This window comes from Balaenoptera musculus, chromosome 4, assembly GCF_009873245.2.
Source record: "Balaenoptera musculus isolate JJ_BM4_2016_0621 chromosome 4, mBalMus1.pri.v3, whole genome shotgun sequence".
Classification (NCBI taxonomy): Eukaryota; Metazoa; Chordata; class Mammalia; order Artiodactyla; family Balaenopteridae; genus Balaenoptera; species Balaenoptera musculus.
In genome coordinates this window covers 24,263,509-24,290,537 of record NC_045788.1, presented here as the reverse complement: position 1 = coordinate 24,290,537, position 27,029 = coordinate 24,263,509, and the positions used below count along the sequence as shown (strand labels likewise).

Here is a 27,029-nt window from a genome sequence, read left to right as displayed (position 1 = left end):
CTTCCCTGTTATTTGCACCAAGCTTAGCCTTGAGGAAGATGGCTGATTAATAGACCCAAGAATCTATAATTAAAAGCAGAACTGTTATTTTTGGAGAAAAGCCTCTCCAGTGAGGGTGACTTAATTGGGCTCTCTCTCATATTTTTTCATTTGTCATTGAACTCTCTGGTTAGAATTTTGATTTTTTTAAATTAATTAATTAATTAATTTTTGGCTGCATTGGGTCTTCATTGCTGTGTGTGGGCTTTCTTTAGTTGCAGCGAGCGGGGGCTACTCTTTGTTGCGGTGCGCGGGCTTCTCATTGCGGTGGCTTCTCTTGTTGTGGAGCACGGGCTCTAGGCACACGGGCTTCAGTAGTTGTGGCACGCAGGCTCAGTAGTTGTGGGTGCAGGCTCAGTAGTTGTGGCTCGCAGGCTCTGGAGCGCAGGCTCAATAGTTGTGGTGCACAGGCTTAGTTGCTCTGCGGCATGTGGGATCCTCCTAGACCAGGACTCGAACCTGTGTCCCCTGCATTTCCAGGGGGATTCTTAACCACTGCGCCACCAGGGAAGCCCTGATTTTTTTTTTAATATGGGAGAAATGATTATTAACATTGTCATAATCAGAAGACTTTTCATTGTTTAGTTCTGTTTTTCTTAGGTCCCTTTGATCACACACTCTCTTTACTATTGTTTTTCAATATTTAATTGTGGTCTTCATTCATTTCTTTTGTTTGTACTATAGCTTCTTCTTTTACAGTCATATATATTGTTCTTTTTCTTCTTTGGTCCTCTCTGCCTCTGCATTTCGGAGTTTCAGAATCACCAAGTTTGTGGTTTCTCAACACTGGTGTTAGCAGCATTCTACACAGGAATTCAAGAGAAAACTGAATAACTTTCTATCTGCAGACAGAAAAAAATAAGATGTAATTTACAAAGCAGTCTCTTCAGCACCAGGGCTGGCTTTAAGAACAAAGACAACATTCATTTAATATCTGCTAAGCAGCATAGGAAGAGATTGAGATGGTTTTATTCCCATATTCCAAAAAAAAAAGCTCACATACAGTATAAGGTTATGTCCCTAAATCATTTGCCTAGTTATCTGTAGAGAAACTTGGGTGACTCTACTTCTATTGTTTAATATTTGGTAGAGAAGTACTGTATTAGTATTGCTGTGGAAGAAGGCAAGCAGTGAGGGATCATTCGGGGTCTTTTCATACGTTTTCATTGAATTCCAGGTAGAAAAAAATTACACCTCTGAGGAAGTCAGAGGATGTTAGACCAGCGTACTTCCCATAGAAGGCAGCAGGCTTCTAGAGACTGCAGACAGACCAGCCAGTTTTACGAGGCAATCTGTGCTTCAAACCTGTACACAGTGTCATTTAATAGTATTCGGTTGCATTTTTGTGTGTCTGTCCAATTCCATGTTAAACACACTGGGATAGCATCAGTTTAAAAGTCTCTACATAAACCCAGGTCTATAAAACACCATCATATAAACCCAGATTCTATTCTTGGGCTAATTTATCCAGAAATAAAAAGAACAGGTTGAATTTATATTATGTATCTCTGTCAGTGAACTGAAATGGCTTCCACACGCAGTATTTCAATTACTTTCATGTAGTTTTCTTGGGTAGAGAGGATCCATTTCTTAGGTGAAATAATTGAGGCACAATCACAAGGACTCAGAGGCAAAGAATATACAAATCAATTTTCACTGCAAAGTAAAGGAGCTGCTACAGTGGAGGATTACTGGACTGAATGTCAATATTATGACATAGTATGAGTGTGTTTCATGTTTGGTAATTGCAATCATTGTTGCTTTTGTTGTGGTCATCCATGTACAATGCTTGGTGTCAGTCTATTTATCTCTTGTAAAAATAAAATACAGTGTGTGTGTGTGAAAAAAAAAAAAACAAGATTGAGACTTTAGCCAAGATTATTAGATGTACATCCTTGGAAAGAAATCACTGCATTTCTCTAATGTTGAGCTGACAAATAAGACAAACCCCTCCACTGAACTTGCTTATAATAAAGTGATGGAAATATCAAAAAAAATAATAATAATAATTGAGGCACAGAGAAATGTTGGGTTTTTCTTAAGATTTTATAGTAAGTCAATGAAAGATTGACACAAAAGCCAGGACTTCTATTTTCTTAGATGATTAGACTATGTTTTCTATAAGACACTAACATCTGTATGATCAAAATGTATTATTGACTTCAGCTAACGTGCAGCCAGCTCTAAAATCAGTAATGTCGTTATTCTAACCATCAAAGCATCTGTTAAGTCAAAATTTAGAACCCAAAGCCACCAATTGGTAGCAAACGAAAACCTCCATCTGAATTTTTCTACCTGGAGTGAATATCATTTAGTGATAACAACAATTAACTAAGTGTATACACATATATCATATAATTTGATCATCACCACAGCCAGTCAATTATCTCCATTTTAAGAAACTTAAGATTATAAATACTTAAGTGGTTTATTTAAGTCTACAAGGGTCATAAATGGCAGAGATGGGAGACAAAGTGTATCCAACATTCTTTGTCCTACACTACTGTTATTTCTCAAAATATTATAGAACAGTGATGTGCCCATTAGGCTTAGCACAAAATGAAACCTAATAGTCAAGTTCTCACTTTATTGTTGATTTCATTTAACAAACATTTATTCAGCACCTGCTATGCACTAGGTACTGTAGGAGTGACTGAGGGAGGGAGTGAGAAGCAAAATACGGATCCTGCCCTCAGGAAACTCCATTCTAAAGGGAGATATAAATATGACAACTGGCAGTAAGTTTAAAAGATAAGACAGAGGTAGTCAGGCAGCTTTGTGAGCTTGGAGGAAGGGCCCCATGAACTCTTGTATCACTCTGGTGGGAAGAGGGTCCTGGGAAGGCATAGGACCTCCTTCAAGACAGTATTTTGCTTGACTGAAGAAGACAACATGTTAGTTGGAGGAACCACAAACCATGTTTCTCTCCTATAAGAGGTGGCCATTTGAGTAGGGTTTTTTTTTAATTCCCATTCAGGCCACAGATGGCATGACCTGCTCAATATTAGCAAGATCTTCCTAGGCTCAGACTCCCTTTGGGGGTGTCCTGGTTTAATAATTCTGGGGGCCAGGGTCAAATCGAGAGCACACACTCTTGCTATTATAACAGCTCTCTCCTCACTTATGCAGAAGAGTCAAGCTCACGATCATTTGTCTTTGACACTATTATGCACCTGTTGCTCTGCAACCCCTGATCTCAGTTCCCACCCAGGCTCCATCAGCATAATTAGGAAAATATGCACTCTCCACACCCAGAGTCTACAGTTTGGAGTTTAGGTCTGAGAGCCATAGAATTTTAGTTTTGGAAGGACCTTAAAGACAAGCTCTCTCAATCTCATTTTTAGACGGGGACCTTGAGACTCAGAAAGAGAAAGTAAATGTACGTTGGGTAGGAGTAGATGTTCTTTCCAAATGCAGAAATTCAAGGGGTAATTTGTGAGAAATGGAGGGAGGCAGAGAAGAGTTTTCGTCACTTTTCTGCTTGATAATATCTATTTACCTCTCTTGAAGGCATTTTTGAGTATCAAAGGGGAAACACACAAGGAGAAGGTGTCATGTCATTTTATAATGGACAAACCCTCTGAAGGCTTTGATGACATGAATAATAGCATTAATGGTAACCACCATTAACTGAAATACAATATGCCAGACACTTTACATAAATTATCCCACTTAATCATTCTCCAGAAACCTACGAGGGAGGGAATATTTTTATCTCCCTTTTGCCAATGAAGCTTACTGAAAGCTTAGTGAGGTTAAGTAACTGGCTCAAGATCACCAAGTTCATTTGCATTGCAGCTGGGATCCGAACACATGTTGGTTTGACGTCAGAGTCAAGTTCCCAACCGTTATGTCTACCTCAGAACAGAGTTGTGAATAGCAAGGTCTTGGCACAAAGGTCTTGCTTCAGAAATTGGAAGCCTAGTTATGGAAAGTCAGCTCCACGGAACAGAATGAGAGAAGACAGTGGGTGACAACCAACTATATAAATGCCCACGATATTGAGAGTGGATAAAGCAAGACTCCAGGTGTTCTGAGGATGGGATTTCAAGAACACACTGAAAAACCATTTGAAGCAATTCAACAGCTCCGGGGACAGCTGGGAAACAGCTGTGGCTGACAGACTTCTCTGGCTCGCTGCTTTGGGGAACAGAATGGCTCTGTTTAAATGAAAGCAGTTCATTCTCAGCAGTGCTCAAAGACAGACCTGCAGAACAGAAGTTTTGAAAGTCAGTGTCCAGCCCACACCTTCCATTTATGTGTTAAAGAAGATATTGCATATGGGGGCAGATTGGATTCAGAAATTTCTTGGAGAGTGTTTCCTTGGACAAGGGCACCCTCTGGCTCCCTTTAGGGTTTGGCTTGGCTGACTGAGGTCAAAACCATGGGGCAGTGAGGCAACTACTGAGTCACACTGAAGGCAGCGCTCACTCTCAGAGTCACGTAAGTGCAGCATCAGCACTTGCACAACCTGCAAGTGAGCACCTCCTGAAGGGTGAGATGCCTAAGGAGCCAGGACAGCACCCCAAGTAGCAGCCTGGGTTGAGTCCCCTTGCTCTACAAAGCCTCTCAGAGGCCCCTGGGGTTGGGATTCCTTGAAAACTGGTTTCCCTCCTTCTAGAACACAGGCAAGAAAGGACAGGGACTGACCTTTTACCTGGGTACTATTAAAAAAAACACATTGTAGTGTTCAATGTATTATTTTGAACTGAAACAGAGACAGCTTTTTATAACAAGTGCTATCAGGTCAGTAAGTGGGCAAAGAAGTCATTGACCACAATGGGAGGACACAAGAGAGGCAGGAGCCGGTCTGATCTTCAAGGAGTTAGCCACATGGCGCATGACCTTCAAGTTTCATTCATTTGTTCACTCATTAGGTCAACAGAATTAATTGCCTGCTGCTTGCCAAAACCATCAAAGGCATCAACAAATATATAGATGAATAACCAGTGATGACCAACTTTTTATCCAAGGGGACCAATTTAAAGAAAAGTAAAAACGCTTGCAGGCTGTTTTTTGGGAGGTGTTTTTGTTTGTTTGTTTTTTAACACTGCTTTCACATAAGAAAAAGCATTTATCTGCACCTGAACTTCTGCCCGCTTATATTATTTTCCAATCCAGAAAGGATTACTGTAGAGGGCTAAAATTTCAGATATGACAAAGCTAGTTCATACTGCAGTATCTGATGTAATATAGCACCTCTGGAACTGGTTTCTTTTTCTTTCCTTGACTGACCTCGTAAACCACTGAACTGCAAAGTGTGGCTTGTCTCTTGAAATTATATCCTATAATGACAGAGATTTTTTCATTGTAAATAAGATAAGTCACATTTTTTAACAGAAACAAAAAGTTTCTGGGTAGGTGATGATGCCATTCCTTGAGACTGGTAGTTCAAGAGCCAGAGCAGCCGATTGACAAAGGCTGGTTAGGGGACAGGGAATCTATAACACATCCATACCCAGTGCCAGGCACACAGTGATGCTTAACAAGTATTTGTTCCAGTAGAAGAACTCCAGGTGGAGTTGTCTTGGCAGTGGCTGGATACGGGAGTCTGTAGCTGAGGGAGAGGAAGAGATGGGCTGGAGACTGAGATAACTTAGTGTGGATGAGATTGCTCAGGGAGAGTTGGTAGAGTGAGAAGGGAACCGAGGAGGAGCTCCTGGGCAGCATCTGCTTGAGTTTACACAGGAGAAAGAGAAAAAGGTTTGAGTTTACACAGGAGAGAGAGAGAAAAAGAGACAAGAGGGGTTGAAGGGAAATTAGGTGAAGCTTGTATCCCCAACACAAAGGAGAGCACTTGGAGAGACAAGAAGTGTCCACAGTGTCATGTCACATAGAGGGCTCAACAGTCTGGAAGCCCAGGGAGGAAGTTCTGAGAGAAAGGGAGGAGGGGAGGGGTCCTCACATATGGCATCCTGGGCCGTGGGAAGAGACTCCGAGTTCCATGCTGTATCTCCTTATTAAGTTTGGCCAGTTTTTAAGATGGTTTTTACCTTTCTTATTCTAAAAATAGTGCATGCTTATTGTAAAAAATTTATAAAATGCAAAACAAAGTTCAAAGAAGAAAAATAAAAATGGCCATGAAATGAAAAATAAAAATAATAATGCATGCTTATTTTAAAAAATTTATAAAATACAAAACAAAGTTCAAAGAAAAAAAATAAAAATTATCCTGAGAGCTGATTTATGACTTTTGGCTTGCTCGCTTTAGACTTGGCTTACCCAATTGTGCTAACTTTCCACGCTGGTTTGGAAGTCATCATTCCCACTTCAGCACCAATTCTTCACAGTGTAGGTCATATAAAATAAACAGCGGAAAATAAAGTAATCTGATGAGCTATAAAGTAATACATTCTGAGTAAATGAGTGATCTGTTGTGTGTGATGATCGTACCAAGGGTGACTCACACGGATAATTAATTAGCACAGAGGGCCCCATGCGCACAAATATTTTCAAACCCACAGCCTTCTCATCGGTCCAGGTTTTCCCTTGCTAAGCATGAGCTAAAAGATTTGTCTAAGTGACTTCTTTTCTACCCATGGTGGGGTAGGGGCAGGGAGGACTGAAGGGCCATTCTAGCTACATCCCCACTCAGTAACTCATATATTGAAAAGTCAAATGCCTGGAAGTTTAGCCATTTTGTAGTTCCTATGGTGAGAGGGTAACAGAGTGTATTCATTTGCTAGGGCTGCTATAACAAATTACCAGAAATGTTGCAGCTTAAGACAACACAAATTTATTATTTTACAGTTCTATAGGTCAGTAGTCCAGGTCGGCTCAACTGGGGTCTCTACTCCAGGTTTCACAAGGCCAAAATCAAGGTGTTGGCTAGTTGGGCTCTTACAGGGAAGCTCTAGGAAGAATCCTCTCCCAGGGTCATTCTGTTTGTTGGCAGAATCCAGTTCCTTGCAGTTATAGGACTGAGGTTCCTGTTTCCTTGCTGGCTGAAAGCTGGGAATACCTTGGCTTCTAGAGATCTCCCTCTGGCCCTTGCAAGTGAGTCCCTACATCTCAGAGTTAGCAATGGAGTGTTGAATCCTTCTCACACTTGGAATCTTCCTGACTCCCTCTTTTTTTCAGTCTCTCTTCTGCCTTGCCTTCAACTGCATCTCTGACCAGGCAAAGAAATTTCTCTGCTTTTAAGAGCCTGTGTGATTAGGTTGGACCCACCCGAATAATCCAACATAATCTGCCCATTTTAAGGGAACCTTAATTACATCTGCAAAGTCCCTTTTGCCATGTAAGGTTATATATGCACAGGTTCCAGGGGTTAGTGCATGGACATCTTTGGTGGTGGGGGGAGGGGCAGGCATTATCAGCCTGCCTCACAGAGTGATGACATGAATGATTGGACACATGGTATGATCCCTCTCCTCCTGTCCCTTTTCCCCTCTCTCTCACACACGCCCAGTGTGGACTCTTCTCAATATTACTCTTGTTCACCCTTAGCAGCTTGTCTAAACTGCTTAGAAAGCAGGAATATGCACCCTCTAATTGAAACCTTTCTGTAACGTCCCTCAGGGTCTTGATCCACAGATTGGGCAATGATGGTATAAGATACCTGCTTGTTTCATATCTTTTTGTAGCAAGAGAAAAATTTATTTGTGAAACCCACTTATATTATGATCATGACTAACACTACCATCTTTTTTCCTACAATTGTTACATTTAATGGGTCACAGTGATATTTTTACCTTCCATTGATGACCCATCCAAGCTTTGTCTGCTTTATGGCTCCACTGAGCTTTTCTCTGAATTTATTTCATGATTTGTAGGCAAACCCTTGCCTACTATGTTCATTTTTAAAATGGCAAAATGCTTGTCGTAATCCTGATTGGAGAACGCTTGTTGATGACAGGGTGAGTCATCTTCACTCAGATATTGAGCATACTGCAAAGATTTCCCATTAAACTGCACCATGGCTCATTAAACCCCATTGGTGAGAAAACTGGGTCTTATTTTAAATGTTTATGTTCTGTGCTAATGTTAAATTTAGAATATTTCTGTTGCAGGTACCTTTGGGAAAAATTTTAAAGCACCAGCTAAAGTGCCAACAGATTTCAGCCCATAAGTTCCCAAATACGGAATCTGGGAAACATCCCCCCGACCCCTGTATTTATTCTCAGGTTTCTCCCTTCCTAATCTTTAAATATCTTTTTTTTCTTAATACCAAACCTTGTGATCTTCTGATTACCTTTTTATATTCTCAGTAACTGCTAAGGACTGTACTCCTGGTTTTAAAGCAAAAGAGGAAGTAGATTATTCTGGAACAACATTCAGCCATGTTTGAAGTCAAGGAAAGGACGTATGATTGTCAGTGTTTTTATTATTCATATATTGAAGAAATAATCTCTGTCCACAAAGCACTTACGTTCCAAAAACGGACTTGAACAAACAGAAACACTCATGACAGAACTGTGATTCCAGAAATGTGCCAGTGGAATTAATATGAAAGGAATAATTTTCCTCATGTGGGAGTTTTAGAAATCCTCTACATATATGCCAGAAGAATCAGCTGGTTATAGTGTGGCAAAAGATATTAAGATCTAGGAAGGCTTTCTCAACAGGAATCCAACAAGAGAGTTAAATTCTACAGAAAATGATTTGAGCAACTATTTTCTCATTTCTCTCAAAGATGATGCTTAGCCAGTATCATTCTGGCTGCATAGGATGTAAATTAATTCATTACATACAACAAATGCCTTTGGACAATGGTTCTCAAGCTTTTTGGTGTCACAACCACTTTACAGTTCTTTAAAATTAGGAAAGACCTCAAGGAGCTTTTTGTTTATGGGTGTTACATCTATCAATTCTTGCCATGTTAGAACTTTAAATTTTTTTAACATATTTTCATTGATCTATTTAAAATAGCCATCATAAACCATTTATAAGCTAAATGACATATTTTTATAAAAATAAATTTATTTCCAAAACAAAAAAATTTACTGAGAAGAGTGACATTGTTTTACATCTTTTCAAATCTCCTTAACGTGTGGTGTAGTAGAAGACAGCTGGATTCTCACATCTGTTTCTGCATTCAATTGCACTCGCACACATCATACAGCTTCTGGAAATTTCCACCGTACACAGATGACATAATAAGAATGAAAAACTCAAGTGACATTGTCATATTATTCTGAAAATGGTTTTGACCTTGGGGATCTTCCTGGATAGGTCTCAGGAACTCCCAAAGGACCCTGGACCATACTTTGAAACCATTGCCTTGGGGCATTAGGACTTGTTTCTCCCAAGAATCCCTGGTGAAGAGGGCTGCAATAGTGTGCTTGCATATGGTATTTTCTTCACAACTAACTTGGTGCCAAAATAACATATCATATTGATGGCCAAAATAAAATTGCAGTGTTTTAGGGTTAAATCATCCATGATGATTTGTGTAACTTCTGATTTAGAATAACCTCAAAGAAGTAAATCTAGTGGTTAGCTTTCTAGATCTGGCATAGTTTCTCTGACTTATTTCAGAAGGGTTAGGTTTTCTAGTTGTAATTCTAGGATATGATTAGCAAAGCTTGACTGGCAAAACCAGTACATGCACTGATTCTGCTGCCAAGGCTTCAGTGAGAAGGTTTAGGCTCAAAATAATTCCAGTATTCGAGCCTAGGATGCCTCAGCTTTTTTGGAAGCCTCTCCTTGAAATCTCACTCTGTATAGTATTTCAGAAAAGTGGGAAGAGTTACAGGAGAATTTCTTCTGTTATAATTACAGGAGTAAAAAAAAAATCCCACATTTTCCCAATAATCACTTGTGGAAATGCAAAAATGCTACCTTATTTTTGAGACTACCAGGGTTCTCCACCTGTCAGGCCTGACATGGTTCAGCTGCACAAGCCAGAGACATTTTTGATTCTCCATGTGTCAGGGACAAGTGTCATACATACTGATTTGCACAGAAAACCACAGAGAGCACTCTCCAGGGAAAGTCAGCATTTTGACAAGGCTCAGTGATGACTTAGAGCAACAGGGGTAGGAACTATTGTGTGATGTTGTCCATAGACCCATATCATTTGAAATTTAAATTCCTTGTAAAACACCAAGAAAATATGGGTCAGAGAGCTGCTAATGGAGATTCTAGGGAAGGGACTGTCACTAAATCACCCTAAAGACTTAAAAGTGACTGAAAGAGCATTAGGAAAGAGGTCAGTTCAAAAGCTAGCAGTAAAAAAAAAAAAAGCAAAACATCATTTAAGAGTCAGCACATTGAGGTACTGATGGGGTCAGCCAGTCATTATCTGAATTTTTATCTCCAGGTATGGTTATTACATTTGAGATGAGAAAATAGTTTCAGTGCTTTAAAGGGGTTCCCCTCTTTTTCCTCCCTCTTCAACTTCTCTTTCCGCTTATTCTTCTCAATCTGTGATTTAGAAATGGAAGAGAAAGCCTCGCTTGGCTTTCTGCTCCATGGGCTTCCCTTTATCACCAGCTTCTCAGAAGTGCCATCCACACCACTGCCTCGTTCATTCCCCCAAGACCCCTCGCTGTTTGATTGCTGAAACTATTTTCTCAGATATCTCCAGTGAGTCAGTGGCATTTCTCAACCATCCACTGCTCTTACCTGGGGGTAGTTGTGTGTGTTTGTGTGTGTGTGTATGTGTGTTTGAGCATAAAGTTATGTATGCTTGCATTCCTTACTACCAATTTGGGAGACAAAGCTGATATTTCTCCAGCTAAAAAGTCAAGTAGAAAGAGGATGTGTTGGGGAGGGGCCCCGAGCCCCAAGCGGAGCTTTCAACCCACCACTAAGCGATGAGTACAACCATAGCATGACAAAGGCAAATATGACTAAACCCCCTGATAAAATCAGAGGCTTAAGAAATTGGATTGTGTCTTCTCCCCTTCTTATCCACATGGGGTCTAGAATGTTCTCCTCATACTGTCACAAGAAGGCTCATCTAACTAGGCATTGCTTTTCAGCCCAGCCTCGGACCTAGGTTGTCCTTACAAACCCAGCAACGCGTGGGCAGAGCTGGTGTGAGCATGTCCACAGCTGTTCCAAGAGCTTCTCTCCTGGGAAGGTGCCACAGAGTCTTGGACATTGTGTGTGAGATTGAGCCCTGCCAGTGAGCTAATTAAATGTGTTTTTTAAAAGCTCTAAGCTTAGCAGCGAGAGTGGGCGGCTAATTTCCTGACTCACCTATTCAACTCATTTGTGGTCCCAGTAAATACTCCCTCTTGTAGGACACACTGCCTGGCTCTATTTCCAAGCTGTTCCATTTCTTCACAGGGTAAATAGGAATGCACAAAGTAATAGCTTTCTGTCTTGTGTGGGATAACGTTTATGAAGTGGAGTTCAGTTCTTTGTGCAAAAGGAATTGTGGGAATGTCAGAACAGTTTTGAACAAAACTGTATATTCAATTACAAGCCTTTCCCTCCTAAGGCCCAGAGCTCTCACTGGAAAGGTGCAGAGTCCATCCCAGCCCAGGGTGGACTTCGTAACTGGGGATGTGGGGAGAGAAACCCTGGGCCTTACATCCCTATTCGTGAGCCCAGGAAACCTGTGTGTCTGGGAGTGCAGACAAGCTGCAAGTCATCTTCAAAGCTTGGAAAATCAACAATCACAATAAAACAACAGCCGATGTTCGATAGAGCTTCCATGATAGAATTTTCTAATTTAAAAATTACTTTTATTCCACAAAATCCTAGCAAAAGGAAAATGTTGCTAATTAAAACCCCCAATGGAAGTCTCTTTGTTTTGATTAGATGCTGGGTCTTGACTAACCTACCAGGAGACAGAGGTTACTTAGCAGAGGTAATTGTTAGCCCCTCCTACGACCGCCTGCAAAGGCTAAGAGTGGTGGCAAATGTGAACAGCTACATGCTAGTAGAGAGGACATCTCCGCCATTCTGCCTATCGTGATTAAGGATCTACTCAGCTAGAATAATGAAATTGACTCTATGCCTAGTAAAATGGGAGCCAGCTAATTGTCATGCCAATTCATGACATTTTATATCTGTTGTCTCTTTACCTCAAAGCTAGTTGTTGACTTCAATACTCCTTTCCCTAGGATAATTTTAATAAATAAAACTCTATGCATGATGAATATGGTTTTCAGCCAACTTGTTCATGCTTAGGGTCAGGTTTGGCAAATATCCCACGCATATATTTCATGCTCCTTTTTCTCCACGTACCCCTTAGCTGTAAGTGTTCCCCAAGGATCTCTCATGAACTCTCTTCTCTTTCTATATACTTTGCCCAGGCAATCTCAGCCACTCCTGTGGCTTTATGTTCCATCTACATGCTTACAACACTTAAAATCTTTCTTCTGCTTTAACTCTGTCCAACTCAGCTTACAGCCTTTTATTTCCAGCTTTCTTATTGAAATTGGAAATTCTACCTGGCTATTTAAGTCAACATGTCAAAAACCAAACTTACAAAATGCCCCTGTCTACAAACTAATTTCTCTTATGCAGCCCATCTACCAACTGCCCAGGGTTGAAACCAAGATCACTCCTTGCTGTCTCTCAAGCACCAAGACCCACCAATTCTCCATCCCAAATATCTTGTGGGTATTGTCACCTCTGCTCTATCCTCCCTGACATTATCTTTTATTCATTCACTCACTAAAGGCTTGCTATATTCTAGCACCGTGCTAAGGGCTAGTGACACAGAGGGAAGATGAGAGCCAACGAGTAAGTAAAGTACAAAGCACGGTGGTCATTGACCTATGAGAACCCAGGGTGGTGGATGTTCAGGGCAGAGCAGGATGTGAAAGAGTTTAGGAGACTGAATCTAGGACTCTTCCTGTCTTGGTACAACTCATCTCTTGCCAGAACATTTGGGAAAGCTTCTAGCCACATGTCCATTCTGCCCTCTGCCCTGCTGCCTGAACTTAATTTCCAAAGTTTAAATCAGATTGTGTCACTGTCTGACTAAAACCCTTCCATTATGGCAGGACAAGTGCCAAACTTCTTGATTCTACTTACAAAACAGTCCAACTCAGCTTTTTATCCCCCCAGCACTCTTTTTATACAACACAGTTACTAACCTCACGGCCCATGAAATAGGAAAAGAAAGAGCAGAAATGAAAATGCCCACCCTGCCTCAAAAATTTACCATCAGTGTCATGTTCAACCACCCTCTTTTCCCCTTTGGCAGTCAACTCAATGGATCATTTTCCTGATGATTACTGTTCACACTTTGCATGACTGTTTCAAGTATCAAGACACTGAATAGTTTTGATGGCCACAGCTAATCAGTGTGTGATTACTTACTGCCTGGTGTACTCCCGAAGCCTCCATACAGACATGCGGTATATAGTAGCCATGCAGCAGGCTGCCAAAAATGAATCCTCAGGTCTTGCTTTTAGGAGCATTGAGTCCATCTTTATAGATGGGTGTGATCTCGAGAGAATGGGAACCAGGTGCCGACTACCTCTCCCTTCACAGGAATAAGTCGCTGCAACAACATTCATTCATTCCTTCACTTAGTCGTTCACGCATCAAACATTTATTGAGCGTTTGCCAAGAGCTCACAGTCTCTTCTGTGATATGTTCTGCGATCCCAAATTCTGGGATCAAAAAGGAGTGACCCAGGTCTTTGCTGAGGGATCAGGGGGGTGGAGGGGAAATTTGAAAGGCTTTCAAAGATTGAATAAAGGTTTTTTGTTTTGTTTTGTTTTGGGTTTTTTTGGAGCAAGAAGTGTGTGTGTGTGTGCATGTGTGTGTGTCTGTGTTTACGTATTTAAGGAAGGAGGGGAACAGTGGCACTTGGATGGGAAACAAATAGCTGCTCTAGTAAAGTGAATCAAAATGCCAAGGTAATTAAAAAATGACACATGTTTGGGAAATTATGGCAAGTTCCTTGTGGCTTGAGGGAGCAGCAAAGGGTGGTTGGGGGGTGGGAGTGGTGCAGACAGAGATGCTGGAAGGTAAAGAGTGTGAAGATTATAGAAGACTTGTACCAAGGAGCTCAGACTTTCTCTGTAAGCAGTGGGGAGCCCAGAGAAATCTCTAAGCAGGGGAGTGAACAGTCAGTTTGTTTTTTGATTAAAGGTTCGGTGCGTGTATAGTGATGGATTTAAGAAGATGAACATTTAATGAGTGCTTTATACAGGTGACCACAACCAAGGACAAGTCCATGGCTACGTCCCAGCTAACTCTGCATATCTGTGTGTCTTCCCTAGTGACGGTGTTGGCCATTTTCCATGAACTGCATGTCGACCCTGACCTGTACACACTCTTGTTTGGGGAGAGTGTGTTGAATGATGCAGTTGCCATAGTCCTTACATAGTAAGTACCAGAACTTGGCCTGTGCTTCTTTGACCATGTAAAATATGCTTCTACTTGGTGATAATTCCTAGTGGCTTTAATAGTATCTTCTCTGTTATGTCATAGAGATACAGTCAATTTCTAACTTTTAAGGAATTATTATCACAGAAGAGCTCCAAGAATAGGAACATTTCATTAGCTACTTAATTTCTAACACCATTAATAAGCTTCATGTTTCCAGCTTATTACAAGATACTACTCAAAGGGTAACATTTTTTTTTCTCGGTGTATGTATTTAGCTGATTCACTTAGGCGTCCTAAAATGCACATAAATAAGCTTTCTTCATTTCAAATCAATATCATTTAATTTTTTCCTTAAGTCACTTTCCAGATAATAGACTAATAGAAACCGTTGTATTTATACTAGTTTTGGCAAATTGGAGATAGAAGTTGAGAGTCGGAATATTCTTTATTTATCAGTGCAAATGTAACACGTTTTAGGAACACACACAGTTTAAAATCATCACGTGACAAGTAAAAATGATGGAGCTTCGTCTGCTAAGAGTTAATGTAATTTTCCCTTCATCCTGGAAGAATTTTCTTTTCAAGATGAGAACTAGTGCTCTTTCTTCACCTCCCCTTTAGATGCTTACCATTTATATTTAATAAGTGACACTTTGGTGGCTTTCACTATGTCAGAGGTCTCTTCTTGGTTTTAGATTAAAACCAACATTTTGGGCAACAGTCAAATACCCTAAAGGAAGGTAGCTATCTAATAATTAAATGTGACAACAAGATTCAATTCAGGGTGTTAATTACTTCAAATGCATTTGAAAATGTATCGCAAAGTAACAAAGGATTTTTAAAAGTCAGATCGCCCAGAGGGGAGTAAGAAGCAACAGAGCCGCACTATTCTTTTTTTCTGCCAGCTGACATTTCTTAAGGCTGCCACCCCAAAGTTACCACTGAATTCAGCAACTTTCAAGAAAGAGTCTCCAAAAAAACTTATATTTTACCTGGCTACTGAGAAGTGCCTCTCCTGCATTAAAGGAAAATACCAGTGAGTGCAAATTAAGAGCAAAAGCCATGGCAGATTCACAAATGCCAAGGGATGCTTTTAAAGAAACACCAAGAACAATTAATTAAAACATCAGGGATCTTTGTCCAAGATATACTAGTATTAAAGGAACGTTTGGAGGAAAAATTTTTAAAAATCTGCTGAGTCCCTCATCTTCACTTCCTGAGCTGCCATGTTGTAAAAAGGCCAAGCAAAGCAAAACGACTAAAGCACAAATGAGCCTTGGGAAAGAATCATGCAGCTACAGCCAAGGAAAGGTTTGGCCTTTCTGCTTTCAGCACTACCATGCACAGTGGTTTTCCATTAAAAATGCAGACTCCAAGGATGAATGTTGACACTGTTGAGCACAAGCCTGGGGGGCATTTGAAACAGTCCATTTAAGATCTCCTCGGGTCAGTATGTGGTTATTACTGGTAGCGCCTTTTCTACTCCCCTACCCGTGCGTTGCATGTTTTAAGAAAATGTGTTTCCCACCATGGCAAGGTCCTTTCCTTTCTAGGCACCAGACACTTGCCAGTCTAGCTGAAATCTTGTGCTTCCCAGCTTTGGCATTTCAGGTATTGTGCAGAGTGACCCCAGTGAGTTTCAACTTTAAAATAAAGATAATTCTAAATTAGGAATACTTGACACGGAAAGTTCCACACATTCACACCTGCAAGCTCGTTCTTCCACCTGGTGCATTTGGACTCCACCAGCCTCTTCCAGGAGCTCTACTTAGCGTTAATGTACAGCTGTCCCTCTGTCTCCACAGGGAATGGGTTCCAGGCCCCCTGTGGATACCAAAATCCACAGGTGCTCAAGTCCCTTATATGAAATGGCATAGTACAGTCAGCCCTCTCTATCCGTGGGCTCCATGTCTGCTGAGTCAACTAACTAACCTCGGATTGTTCAATGAGGAACCCGCGAATACGGAGGGCCTCCTGTAACTAGGTTACCCTGGGTCTACACTCTCTGTCCGCCTGTGACGTCTGTTGACCACTTCTTCTTTCACCTTACACAATCCTCCATGTGTTTTACTCTTCACTTTTCTCACTCGCTTCTTAAACTTAGTTTACAGCACATATGACAATCTCTTTTTTTTTTTAACATCTTTATTGGAGTATAATTGCTTTACAATAGTGTGTTAGCTTCTGCTGTATAACAAAGTGAATCAGCTATACATATACATGTATCCCCATATCTCCTCCCTTTTACGTCTCCCTCCCACACTCCCTATCCCACCCCTCTAGGTGGTCACAAAGCACCGAGCTGATCTCCCTGTGCGATGCGACAATCTCTTTTTATACATCTACTTACACACACATTCCCTCTCCTTTAATGCTGCATCCCCACCCTCTGTCTTCCAACTATCTTCTAGTTCCCATGGAAGAACCCTATTTAACAGTTTTCCAATACTTTCAGACCAGGAGTTCAAACATTTGTCTCTCCATTTTTCTCTCCCTTCACTCTAACTTCGCAGAGTAGCCAGACACATCTCTCTGGCTTGTAGCCTCACGCCTTTCTTCACAGGCGCAAAGCTCTCTCTTCCCAGCTCCTGCTTCTGCCCCATCAAGTCTTTCACCCTGTACCTCAGTCTCCTCCTTTCGGAACCACTAACCCACATGCTAAGTCCCTCCTCCACCTCTGTATGTGCCTCCATCGATTCCTTGCCAGCTCAGCCGTGCAATCTTGGGTTTACACGTATCTTTGCTTTTCTAGATAGTAACTTTCTGAAGATGGAGACTTTGCACTTGAAACGTGCATTAAAAGAGCAAATGAAAACCTCCTTTGTATTTTCCCTTTCTCAGTTCCATCTTTGTGTGGTTTTGAAGTTCAAGAATAGAGGTAGAGCTTTTATTGTACCATGGAAAGGAAAAGACACATTTTGATGTGAAATCAAGTACAGTAAATGACCTAAATCATCAGCCACTATGACCTTGGCAGTGACTCCAGAGCCTCTTTGGAATAGCCACACACTTTCATTTGTCTTTCCATCTTCTACAAGCAAATCTCCTTGCTTAAGAACCATCCTCTTAGTATTTAAAAAAGTTTTATTCTTAGTTTTTTGACAGTAATGTGCTCTAGTATTTCTCATTCAAATACAAAGTAATTTAGCCACATTTTAGATTAAATCAGCTTTTCTGTGCTAATCTAAGAAGCGAGTAACTAATTATAATACTTTTTCTTAGGTTAAATGTGCTCTGAATTTCAGACAACTAATTTATAATTGAATTTGATGACCACAACTCTTGTACACAGCGGCACGTGGTGGGTGGTGTCCCTAACGCTTAAAATGATCCAGAATTATCTTAAGATAAAAGTAACTTTATTTAACAAAAAGTTTTGAAATTAGCTTTTCTCTGATCCATGCTATTATTTCAAGTATATAGGGAATGTCATACCGAAATACGTATGCGTATTGGCTCATGAATGAATATGAATTCCATGTGATGGATTTGCATTTCTAAAGATTGTGTAATAGACTGTGAAGGAAGGCAAAAGATATAATGAAGACATCTTGAAAGGTGTGTGTTTTTGAATCCTGAACAAAGACATTACTTTCAGAGGCACCATGGTAGGGTAGAAAGAGCCCTAGATTTAAGTCAAAAGTGGTGGTGTCAGGATTGTCACGAATTAACTGTACAATTATTACAGTTGACATGAAATCAACCCAAACGGGAATAAACACAAGGGGAGTCTGTGTTGGCTGATGTAACTGAACTGCAGGAGTAGAAATGGCTCAGGAAAGGATCCAGTGAAATGAGCTGAGCTCTCACGTCGCTCAGCTTCTTCAGGGTTATCTCCCTCACCCGGTCACTAGATAGCTGTCAGCGAGTCCCAGAGCTGCATCTTTCTTCAGGAGGATAGAGCAAGAATCTTTGTCCCATTATTCCCAACATAAATCTTAGTACACCTTATAGATTCTGATGCCATTCCAGACCCACTTGTGGCCAGGGAAATGTGCTTCATTTACTGTCTCAGGTCTAAGTCACATTTTTCATGAATTCAGGGCAATAATTGGTTTTACTTAGAAGCACATGAACTGAGACTGGGGAAAGATGGGATTATTGCTCAGAGTAATACTGCCACAAAAAAGGAAAAGTGGACGCTGGTCAGAACCAAACCAAAACAAAACAAAACCTAAAAGACCACGACAGTGACTTCATATGGCCATAAACTCTTCATGCTTGTTTCCTCACCTATAATATATAAGAATAGTTGTTCTGTATATGTTACAAAATTATTCTGGGCAATAAATAAAGCAATATATTTGGAAAAGCTCTATAATCTGTATAATCTGCATAATCTATGCTTATAAATGTATATACTTATTATAATTTATATAGTCACGTATATCAATATCTTTCATAGTACTTACACAGATCTCTCTGGTTTCATTGTTATGACTAAAGATAGACCTGCTTCTAGTGAAGCATTCCTTCATAAATATGGCATTTTATGATCCAAGGAATAGAGAGAATAACCATTTTTACATGTCATTTCCCCCATTAGGAATGAACCACTTAGTTAAGGTACACTGTCTAAAGAACTAGAGGTTGAAGTATATTACTTAAAGTTATACAGGTACTCACAACCAAAATTGATATTACTTGTGGAAGGTAATTGGAGGAGGAGAGAGAGAAAGGCAGGGCTAAGTTACCTAAAATGTCACATCTCTCACAGTAAGAAATCAATATATATGTGTGGAGTTGATAAATCAAGAAATGGAAGCATATACATATTATTTAGAGTCATGGGGCAGCCATCGGAAGAAATAAAACCATAAATGGTTAAAAGGAGATAATTTTGCTATTGTAGGACCATGACAAAGGGGGAAACGATAACTTAACTCTTTGTGTCCTTTCATACTGTCTGAATGCTTGCATGTGTTTGAATTATGTTTATATAAAACATTCTTCAGGTGATCAAATATCAAAATAAAAGCCAATTTTTTTGATGAGAATAGAGTCAAGCAATCCTAGCAGGCAAAATTCACTACAAATAAAATTAAATGACAAAGGATAAACCAAGGAAAACAGTTTCAACACACATATTGATAGGTTAACAGTCTTTATAATATATATAATGATTGTTAATCTTTTTAATATACCAAATGTATATTAGTTATGTTACCTGAGGCAAATTACTTTCTGTGCACCAGATGTGTCATTTATAAAATAGGGGTGGTAACAGCACTTATCTCATTGGGTGGGATTAAACATAAAGCTCCTGGAACAGGGCCTGGCTCATAACACTCAATAAACATTAGATACTTGCTGCTGATATTACTTCTGTTATAAAAGACCAATAAAGAAAAGGGAAGCATAATAGAAAAATGGACAAAGGATATAAATAATGAACAAGAGAAGAAACAAAAATGGCTGATGCTCCACTAAATAAGATCGCCTTCACTAGTAATAAAACAAATTACATATCATTTTTTGCCTAGCGAATCTTCAAATTTTCAGAACTCAAAAAAGAACAATCATAACTTGGGGCAAATTGGAGTTTGGGGAAATGGGAACCCTCCCACATTACTGAGCAAAAAGAGAAAAGTGGTAGAAATTTTACAGAGGCAATTTGGCGATATTTACAGTCATTAGATTTTGTGAATCCTTTCATCCATTTATTTTATTTTATTTTTTTTTCCCCATCAACCAAAGCCTTTTTTATTTATTTATTTATTTATTTATTTATTTATTTATTTATTTATTTATTTATTTATGGCTGTGTTGGGTCTTCGTTTCTGTGCGAGGGCTTTCTCTAGTTGTGGCAAGCGGGGGCCACTCTTCATCGCGGTGCGCGGGCCTCTCACTATCGCGGCCTCTCTTGTTGCACAGCACAGGCTCCAGACGCGCAGGCTCAGTAATTGTGGCTCACGGGCCTAGTTGCTCCGCGGCATGTGGGATCCTCCCAGACCAGGGCTCGAACCCGTGTCCCCTGCATTAGCAGGCAGATTCTCAACCACTGCGCCGCCAGGGAAGCCCCATCATCCATTTATTTTATTTCTGGAAATTTATCCTAAGAAGCAGTTAAGGGCATGCGCAGAAATTTCTCCATGAAGATGAATGCATTGATTTGAACAAAACGTTGTACATAAGTGACTAGTTGGTTGAGTAAGTTATAATATATTAAGATCATGAAATCCTATGCAGACATTTGAAAAATGATAGAAAAAGAGTGTTGATGTTAAAAGATATTCACAATATATCTTTTAAGAAAATAGGAAAAATTTTAAATGATGTATATACTCTAAGATCTATTTTGGTTAAAAAAAAAATCACAGCCAAATTCATGTGTGTGTATGCATGTGGGTATATAATTCGAACACATTATTATTTATATACAAAATCAGAGCGTTAGGTGGGATCATACGTGATTTTTATTTTCTCCTATTTGCTTGTATATATGTATTGGAAATAGATTAAACTACTTATGATCGACTCTGGTCCAAAGAATCCCCTGTTAACCTACTTGATAATTGGCAATCTTCATTTAAATGCAGATTCTACAGAGGTTTAAGTTTGAAATTTTTTTCTACCCATGAAAGAGAAGAAAGAGGATGATGATTTGTTCTCAGCCATTTATCTGCAAAACTGAAATATTGCCAGTACTGTACTGAAACATCTTCTTGTAAAATAATTCCACAGTATACAAATGCCTCCAGATTTTCTTAGAGATAAAATAAGAACCTCATTAAACAGCTGGCTCTTGGATGATAATAAATACATACTAGGTGCCTTTATTTTCTGTCAAGCAAATGCTTACAAGGAAATTTAATATAGATTATTGAAAGAGATGGAGAAATGGACACACCATTCTCTCTTTTTAAATAAGAGTGTTATGCTGCTTAGAGGCTCTTACTAGAAAATGTCATTTCAAGTGTGATTCTGGTGAATGCTTGGCACTTAAGAGTGACTGACATTTTGAAAGACCACATTTCTTATAGTCCATGCATCTTAAGGGAAATTTAACATGGAAATGAATGGGATGGCTGTGAGACTCCAAGTACCATGCGACTAACAGGAACCTGAGATGTCATCCAGCCATTTGACAAAAATGTACTGAGGACCTGTATGTGCCCGACTCTATGCCGAGCGTTGGTAATGTAGATGGAGGGACACAGTCACTCACCCCTACTCTCAACAGTTCTTCACCGAAAGAGGCAAACGGTAGCTAAAGCAGGATTTAATATGTGCAACAAAAACTTGCTCTATAAATTATCCCAGAAAATAGCTATGCAGGGATTGGCTCTAAACATATATCATTAAGGAAATCTATTATTTCTCTTGGTACCATCATCTCTAAGTAGATTACAAGCTCCTTGAATGAAAGGTATACTTTACTCCATCCGCCATGACATGCAGCTAGTTATCTGGAAGTTTCTCAACCTTTCAAACACAGGTGGGGACATCTTACTAATCCTCTCATTAAAATCCATTCCAGAGGATGGATGTTTAATATTCTTCATACTGCTTCTTCTAAATCTATGAAACGCCTTATTAGTTACCCTCACTAGCGCTACTTCTTCTCCCATTTTACCCATAGCTGTAAACATAGAGGTGATAAGGAGATGTCTCCTTTTGATGAGAATGAACCAAAACTGTTATTACCACCGGAAAGTATAATATTTCTCATGAATCTGCTTAACTTAAAAACAAATTTCTTATATCTTGACACATCTTTCTAAGGGTAAGTCACTTTGATATTTGCCTTGGAAACTGATAATCAGCATAAAATACATATATTTTGATGCCTGTCTAGATACTGCTGGGATACATAATTAGAAAAAAAAAAAATTATGGTCCTTTTTGCTTAAGGACTCCTTGCCCTAACAGTCAATTCCATGCCAACTTCATTTTTTGGACACCAGGTGGCACCACCTAGCAGGAATGGGACAGCGTCCTGGCATCTTTAAGAAGCTACTGGGAGGCAAAGCTCAGCTGACCTCCAGCATAACTCAGAACGCCCAGTGATTGCTGCCCACACCCGTGCCTGCTGCTGCGGCCTTGTTTGCTTTTCCTTATTCCTGATCCCTGGTTCCTGTTTCCTGGCTATGACTCTGGCATCTCCCCTACCCTATCTTTTAATGTCCCTGTTCAGATTACTGGGAATTGACATTGACTTTATCCTGTGACTCCAATCCCTTGCCTCTCAGATTAGATCTGATGTTTACTCACTGCTTCTCAGGAACTCAGAACTTGCTTTGCTTCATGTCAAACCACGCACTACAGACTGAACTACCAAAAATAAATAAATAAAAGAAATCCATATTGGGACTTTCCTGGTGGCGCAGTAGTTAAAAATCCACCTGCCAATGTAGGGGACACAGGTTTGAGCCCTGGTTGGGGAAGATCCCACATGCTGCGGAGCAACTAAGCCTGTGCACAACTACTGAGCCTGCGCTCTAGAGCCCGCGAGCCACAACTACTGAAGCCCACACGCCTAGAGCCCGTGCTCCACAACAGAGAAGCCACCGCAATGAGAAGCCCACGCACCACAACGAAGAGTAGCCCCCGCTCGCCATAAATAGAGAAAAGCCCGTGTGCAGCAATGAAGACCCAATGCAGCCAAAAAATAAATAAATCAATCAATAAACTTAATAAATAAATTAATTAAAATTTTTTAAAAAAGAAAAAAATAAGAAATCCATATTGATGGTTTCTTATCTCAATTCCATTTATGCTTTAATTTATTGGTGTATAAGTCAGATGTAAGTGCCAGAAACCCAATTCAAGTTAGCTTAAGCAAAAGGAATCCACTGGCCTATTTAACACGAGTTGGGCTGACTCTGGGCATGCCAGGATTTAGGGATTCAAATGTGGTTGTCTATTCTTTCTTTTTCTTTCTTGGCTCTGATTCCTTCTGAGTGCTAGTGTCATTCTTTCCTAGTACAGACAGATGATTGCACAGATAGATGACTACGAAGTAGGAGAGAGTGACTTATGGCATCTCCAGGCTTATATTTTTCTAGTTCAAAATAACACTTAATTCTCCCAATATTTGCATATCAGCCACAGAGAAGGACTCCTATTGGCTCTACTTGTATCAGAAGATCACCTCTAGGCCAATCACATAGTACTCTATGGAAATTAAACATGGTGATTGGCCAGATCTGAATGATATCCCCATCCTTGTGGCCAGTGGCATGGAATCTATTATTAGAAGAAAGTGATTGGAAGTCAAGTTTAATCCCAGAACAACAACTACCATATTTCACAATAATGGAATGTTCAGAAAATAATGAATTGAAATGAAGCACATAGGCCCTATGCCTTTACAAACTTTAAAAAATGCTTTATCTATTTTTGTTTTTATTTCCGTTTCTCTAGGACATGTATACACTACCAAATGTAAAACCGATAGCTAGTGGGAAGCAGCCACATAGCATAGGGAGATCAGCTCGGTGCTTTGTGACCACCTAGAGGGGTGGGATAGGGAGGGTGGGAGGGAGACGCAATAGGGAGGAGACATGGGGATATATGTATACGTATAGCTGATTCACTTTGTTATAAAGCAGAAACTAACACGCCATTGTAGAGCAATTATACTCCAATAAAGATGTTAAAAAAAAAAGTTTTATCTAAAAAGGCAAACAGTCTTTGCTAAATGTAGAATTGATTTGAAGGAGAGAAAAGGAAATTCCCAGGTGTACAAGGCAAGAGTGGGAAGATACCACTGTCAGTAGCTGCATGATTTTGTATAGGATATAAACCCAGAGGTTTTGGAGCTGGAGTCCCATTTCCATGTGGAAATCAGAGCCCTTTCTCTTGTAGGCTCACTCATGATGATAAACTTGAGCAAAGCTCTTTGAATAAAGCCTGGATTCTCAAAGTGGTCCCTCCGTCACAGACTCTGTCCGTCAGCCTTAAAAAATGGTGAGGAAACTTGTCATTTACCTGGATTTTGCATCAGAATCCCTGGCCTGGGAAGTTGTGTGTAGGAAATACAAGCCAATGAATTAAGATTAAAAGATTTTAGGACTATTGAAACATCTGCCCCAGCATTATTTCCCTTTCCTTATTTCTAAATATGCTAAACTTCTCTGAAGTGATACTATCTCAACCCAGACACATGGAAATCCCACAGAAAAAAAACAACCCTTCCTGAAAGTAAATTCACAATAAAAATTTACAAGCCACAAAAGGAAATAACTCCACTATGAAGAAAAGTCAGGAGATAAAAGTAAGTCAGAAGAACAAGCACCCTAAGGAACTAAACAAATATTATAAAATCTTGAGATATATTATAAAATAAGCATATTAAAATGACTAAAGAGATAAATGGAGGAACAGAAAACAAGTTAGGAAAGAATAATGCAGATATCGACATTAAAAACTAAACGGATGAGATAAATGTCCTATTAAATGCAGCTGGTTAACCAGAAGATAAAGTTTGCAAATGACCCAGAATACAGAGCAGAATTAATCTGTGGCAATATTTGAAGAGATAATGGATGATAATTTTCCAGAGTTGAAGAGAAAAACTGAAACATCATATTATGTCCAGAGCTGGAAAAATTAAAACTAACCCACATCCAAATATATTATAGTGAAATATGAGATCATCAAAGACAAAGTGGAAATCTTAAAAGCAACCAGAGAGGAAAGATGAATTACTTACAGTGGAAAACAATTTGGACAGTAGAATAATATGTACAAAGTTATGAGGGAAAATAACCTACAAACAAGGTTCTAAATTCAACTAAAATACTATTCAAGGGAAAGAATGAAATAAAGACATTTTCAGGTAAATAGAGTTTACCACTCATAGATAATCAGTTATAGAAATAAGAAACTGAGCTCACAAAGACTTGGAAGACAAGGAGTGGTGAGCAAAGATATTGGTGAAACAATCATAAATCTAATAAGCAATGACTGTGACAACAATAATGATGATTAATGGGGGAGGTAAATTATGGAAGAAACAAGCACTATATTATCCACTACAATATTCAGAGATAGTGGACATTGAACGATAATGGACTGAGAGATGATGGATGGTATATAGAAGAAGTGGAGACACAGCAAAAGAGCTGTTTTAAAGCAATCCAATTTTCACTCAAGGAGCCGTATTTATCGAAATGTTTCTCAAAATGGTGCAAGAGTCTGACAACAAATAATCTTTTTCAGTTTGGTTTGGAAATGCTGCAATCAATTTACGCTTGCTCTGAAACTTTAGATAGTCTTTAATAATTTCAAACTGTACGAGGTATTTCTATACATTAGGAAGCTGGTAAAGTATCTTCCCTGGCATCCCTCCATTTTTCTGTTGAAGATTATAGGCTGTATCCTTTGTACCTCTAGTGTCTCAAGTGTGGGACTCGTCATGTTCTCTCTGGAGGCTGTCCTTCATCTTTCTCATTGTCTTCCTACTTTTGCTTACTCTCTGTTCTGATTTCCTCATGTTCTCTTATTGCCAGATTTATGATCCACACTAGGAATTCATCTATTCAGTTCTTGCCAATTCCTGAGAAGAGGTTACTTCCATGGGTGGAAAGCAGGGGACATTTTCTACCACACCAGTTCTTGATATGCTGTGTGATGGAGATTCTTTTAAAAATTGTTCTTTAAGTGCACAAATGACTGTGAACTAATGTTTTAGGCAAAAAACCAGTCTTGAGAGAGAGTTGAAAGAGGTAGTTCTGTCTTTTGATGTACATTGTCACAAAGTCATAGTAGTGCCTTATTTATTTTAGCCCCTGTTTGAAATTTTGGCTCTCTCTCTACACTGGAGAACCTGGTGATATTCTCTAGTTTAGGCCTGGCATGACCAGCCATGTAATAAGAGAATGATTTGCACTAAGCCAAGTATGCATGAGGCAGAGGTGGACACCAGGGTGCTGATATAATAAACACCAAGAAGTTACTGACCCATGGACCAGACTATCCACGCTAGCATGATCAGCTCATTTTCTTTCTATAGTCAAGCTACTTAGGAAGCTGAATCATAATCAGCATCCACTTTATTAATTCACCACAGGAAATTACTGTCATCGGGATTTCAAGTACCCCAAAGATCACATGATAAAAGCAATATTTCCTGTGGGCTGACCTGCATATAAAGACAAATAATATCCAAAGGGTTGTATGCTCAGCATGGGGACAGATGAAGGGTAGATTGATGAATCAGATGTTTATCTGCATCTTTCACACAAAAGGTTTTTTTTTTTCCCAACTGAACTTGGAATTTTGAAGTGGTAGGCAACCACTCCCCAAATCCATACCGACGTTTAAGACAATTTAAAACTATTCTGCATTTGTTAGGATAACTAAACCTTGCTCTCTCCCCACTAGATAAACCTGGGACGGTCGCTTGCAGTGTTTGATTCTGTGATTCTCAATTCTTCTATGACTAGTCAGTCCTTCTTCTGATTGATACATTGCACTTTTGTCACTACACATGAATGCCTTTGTCTCTATTTAATGTCCTTTAATATCTGGTGGGGGAATTAATAGTGATTGTCTCCCCTTCTCTGTATTGTGACCAGTGGCATACATTCACAAGACAGTGGCCTAGTGATGGAGGATAGTTCATAATTAGGTATCAGGGGCATCTTTGAGAAGAACCAATCATAGCTTTGGCTTCACGTGAGGTAAGATTTCCAACATTGCCAAACTGGCTTCTGTTCATAACATGATCTAAAACACTACACAGTAAACTTTTGGGGAGGAGGTCATTCTTTTAGAATCTGTAGAAAGCTATGGCT

General features: G+C 39.6%; 1 protein-coding gene across 3 annotated transcripts in view; it reads left to right on the top strand.

Annotated features, from left to right (window-relative positions):
• Window positions 1-27,029, top strand: part of SLC9A9 (solute carrier family 9 member A9) — a 541,542-nt gene that overhangs the window by 181,307 nt on the left and 333,206 nt on the right. For all 3 annotated transcript variants that reach the window (XM_036851048.1, XM_036851049.1, XM_036851050.1), the window contains exon 6: window positions 14,178-14,283. In XM_036851048.1, the coding sequence (XP_036706943.1) occupies window positions 14,178-14,283 (106 nt within the window). The remainder of the gene's footprint in view (window positions 1-14,177; window positions 14,284-27,029) is intronic.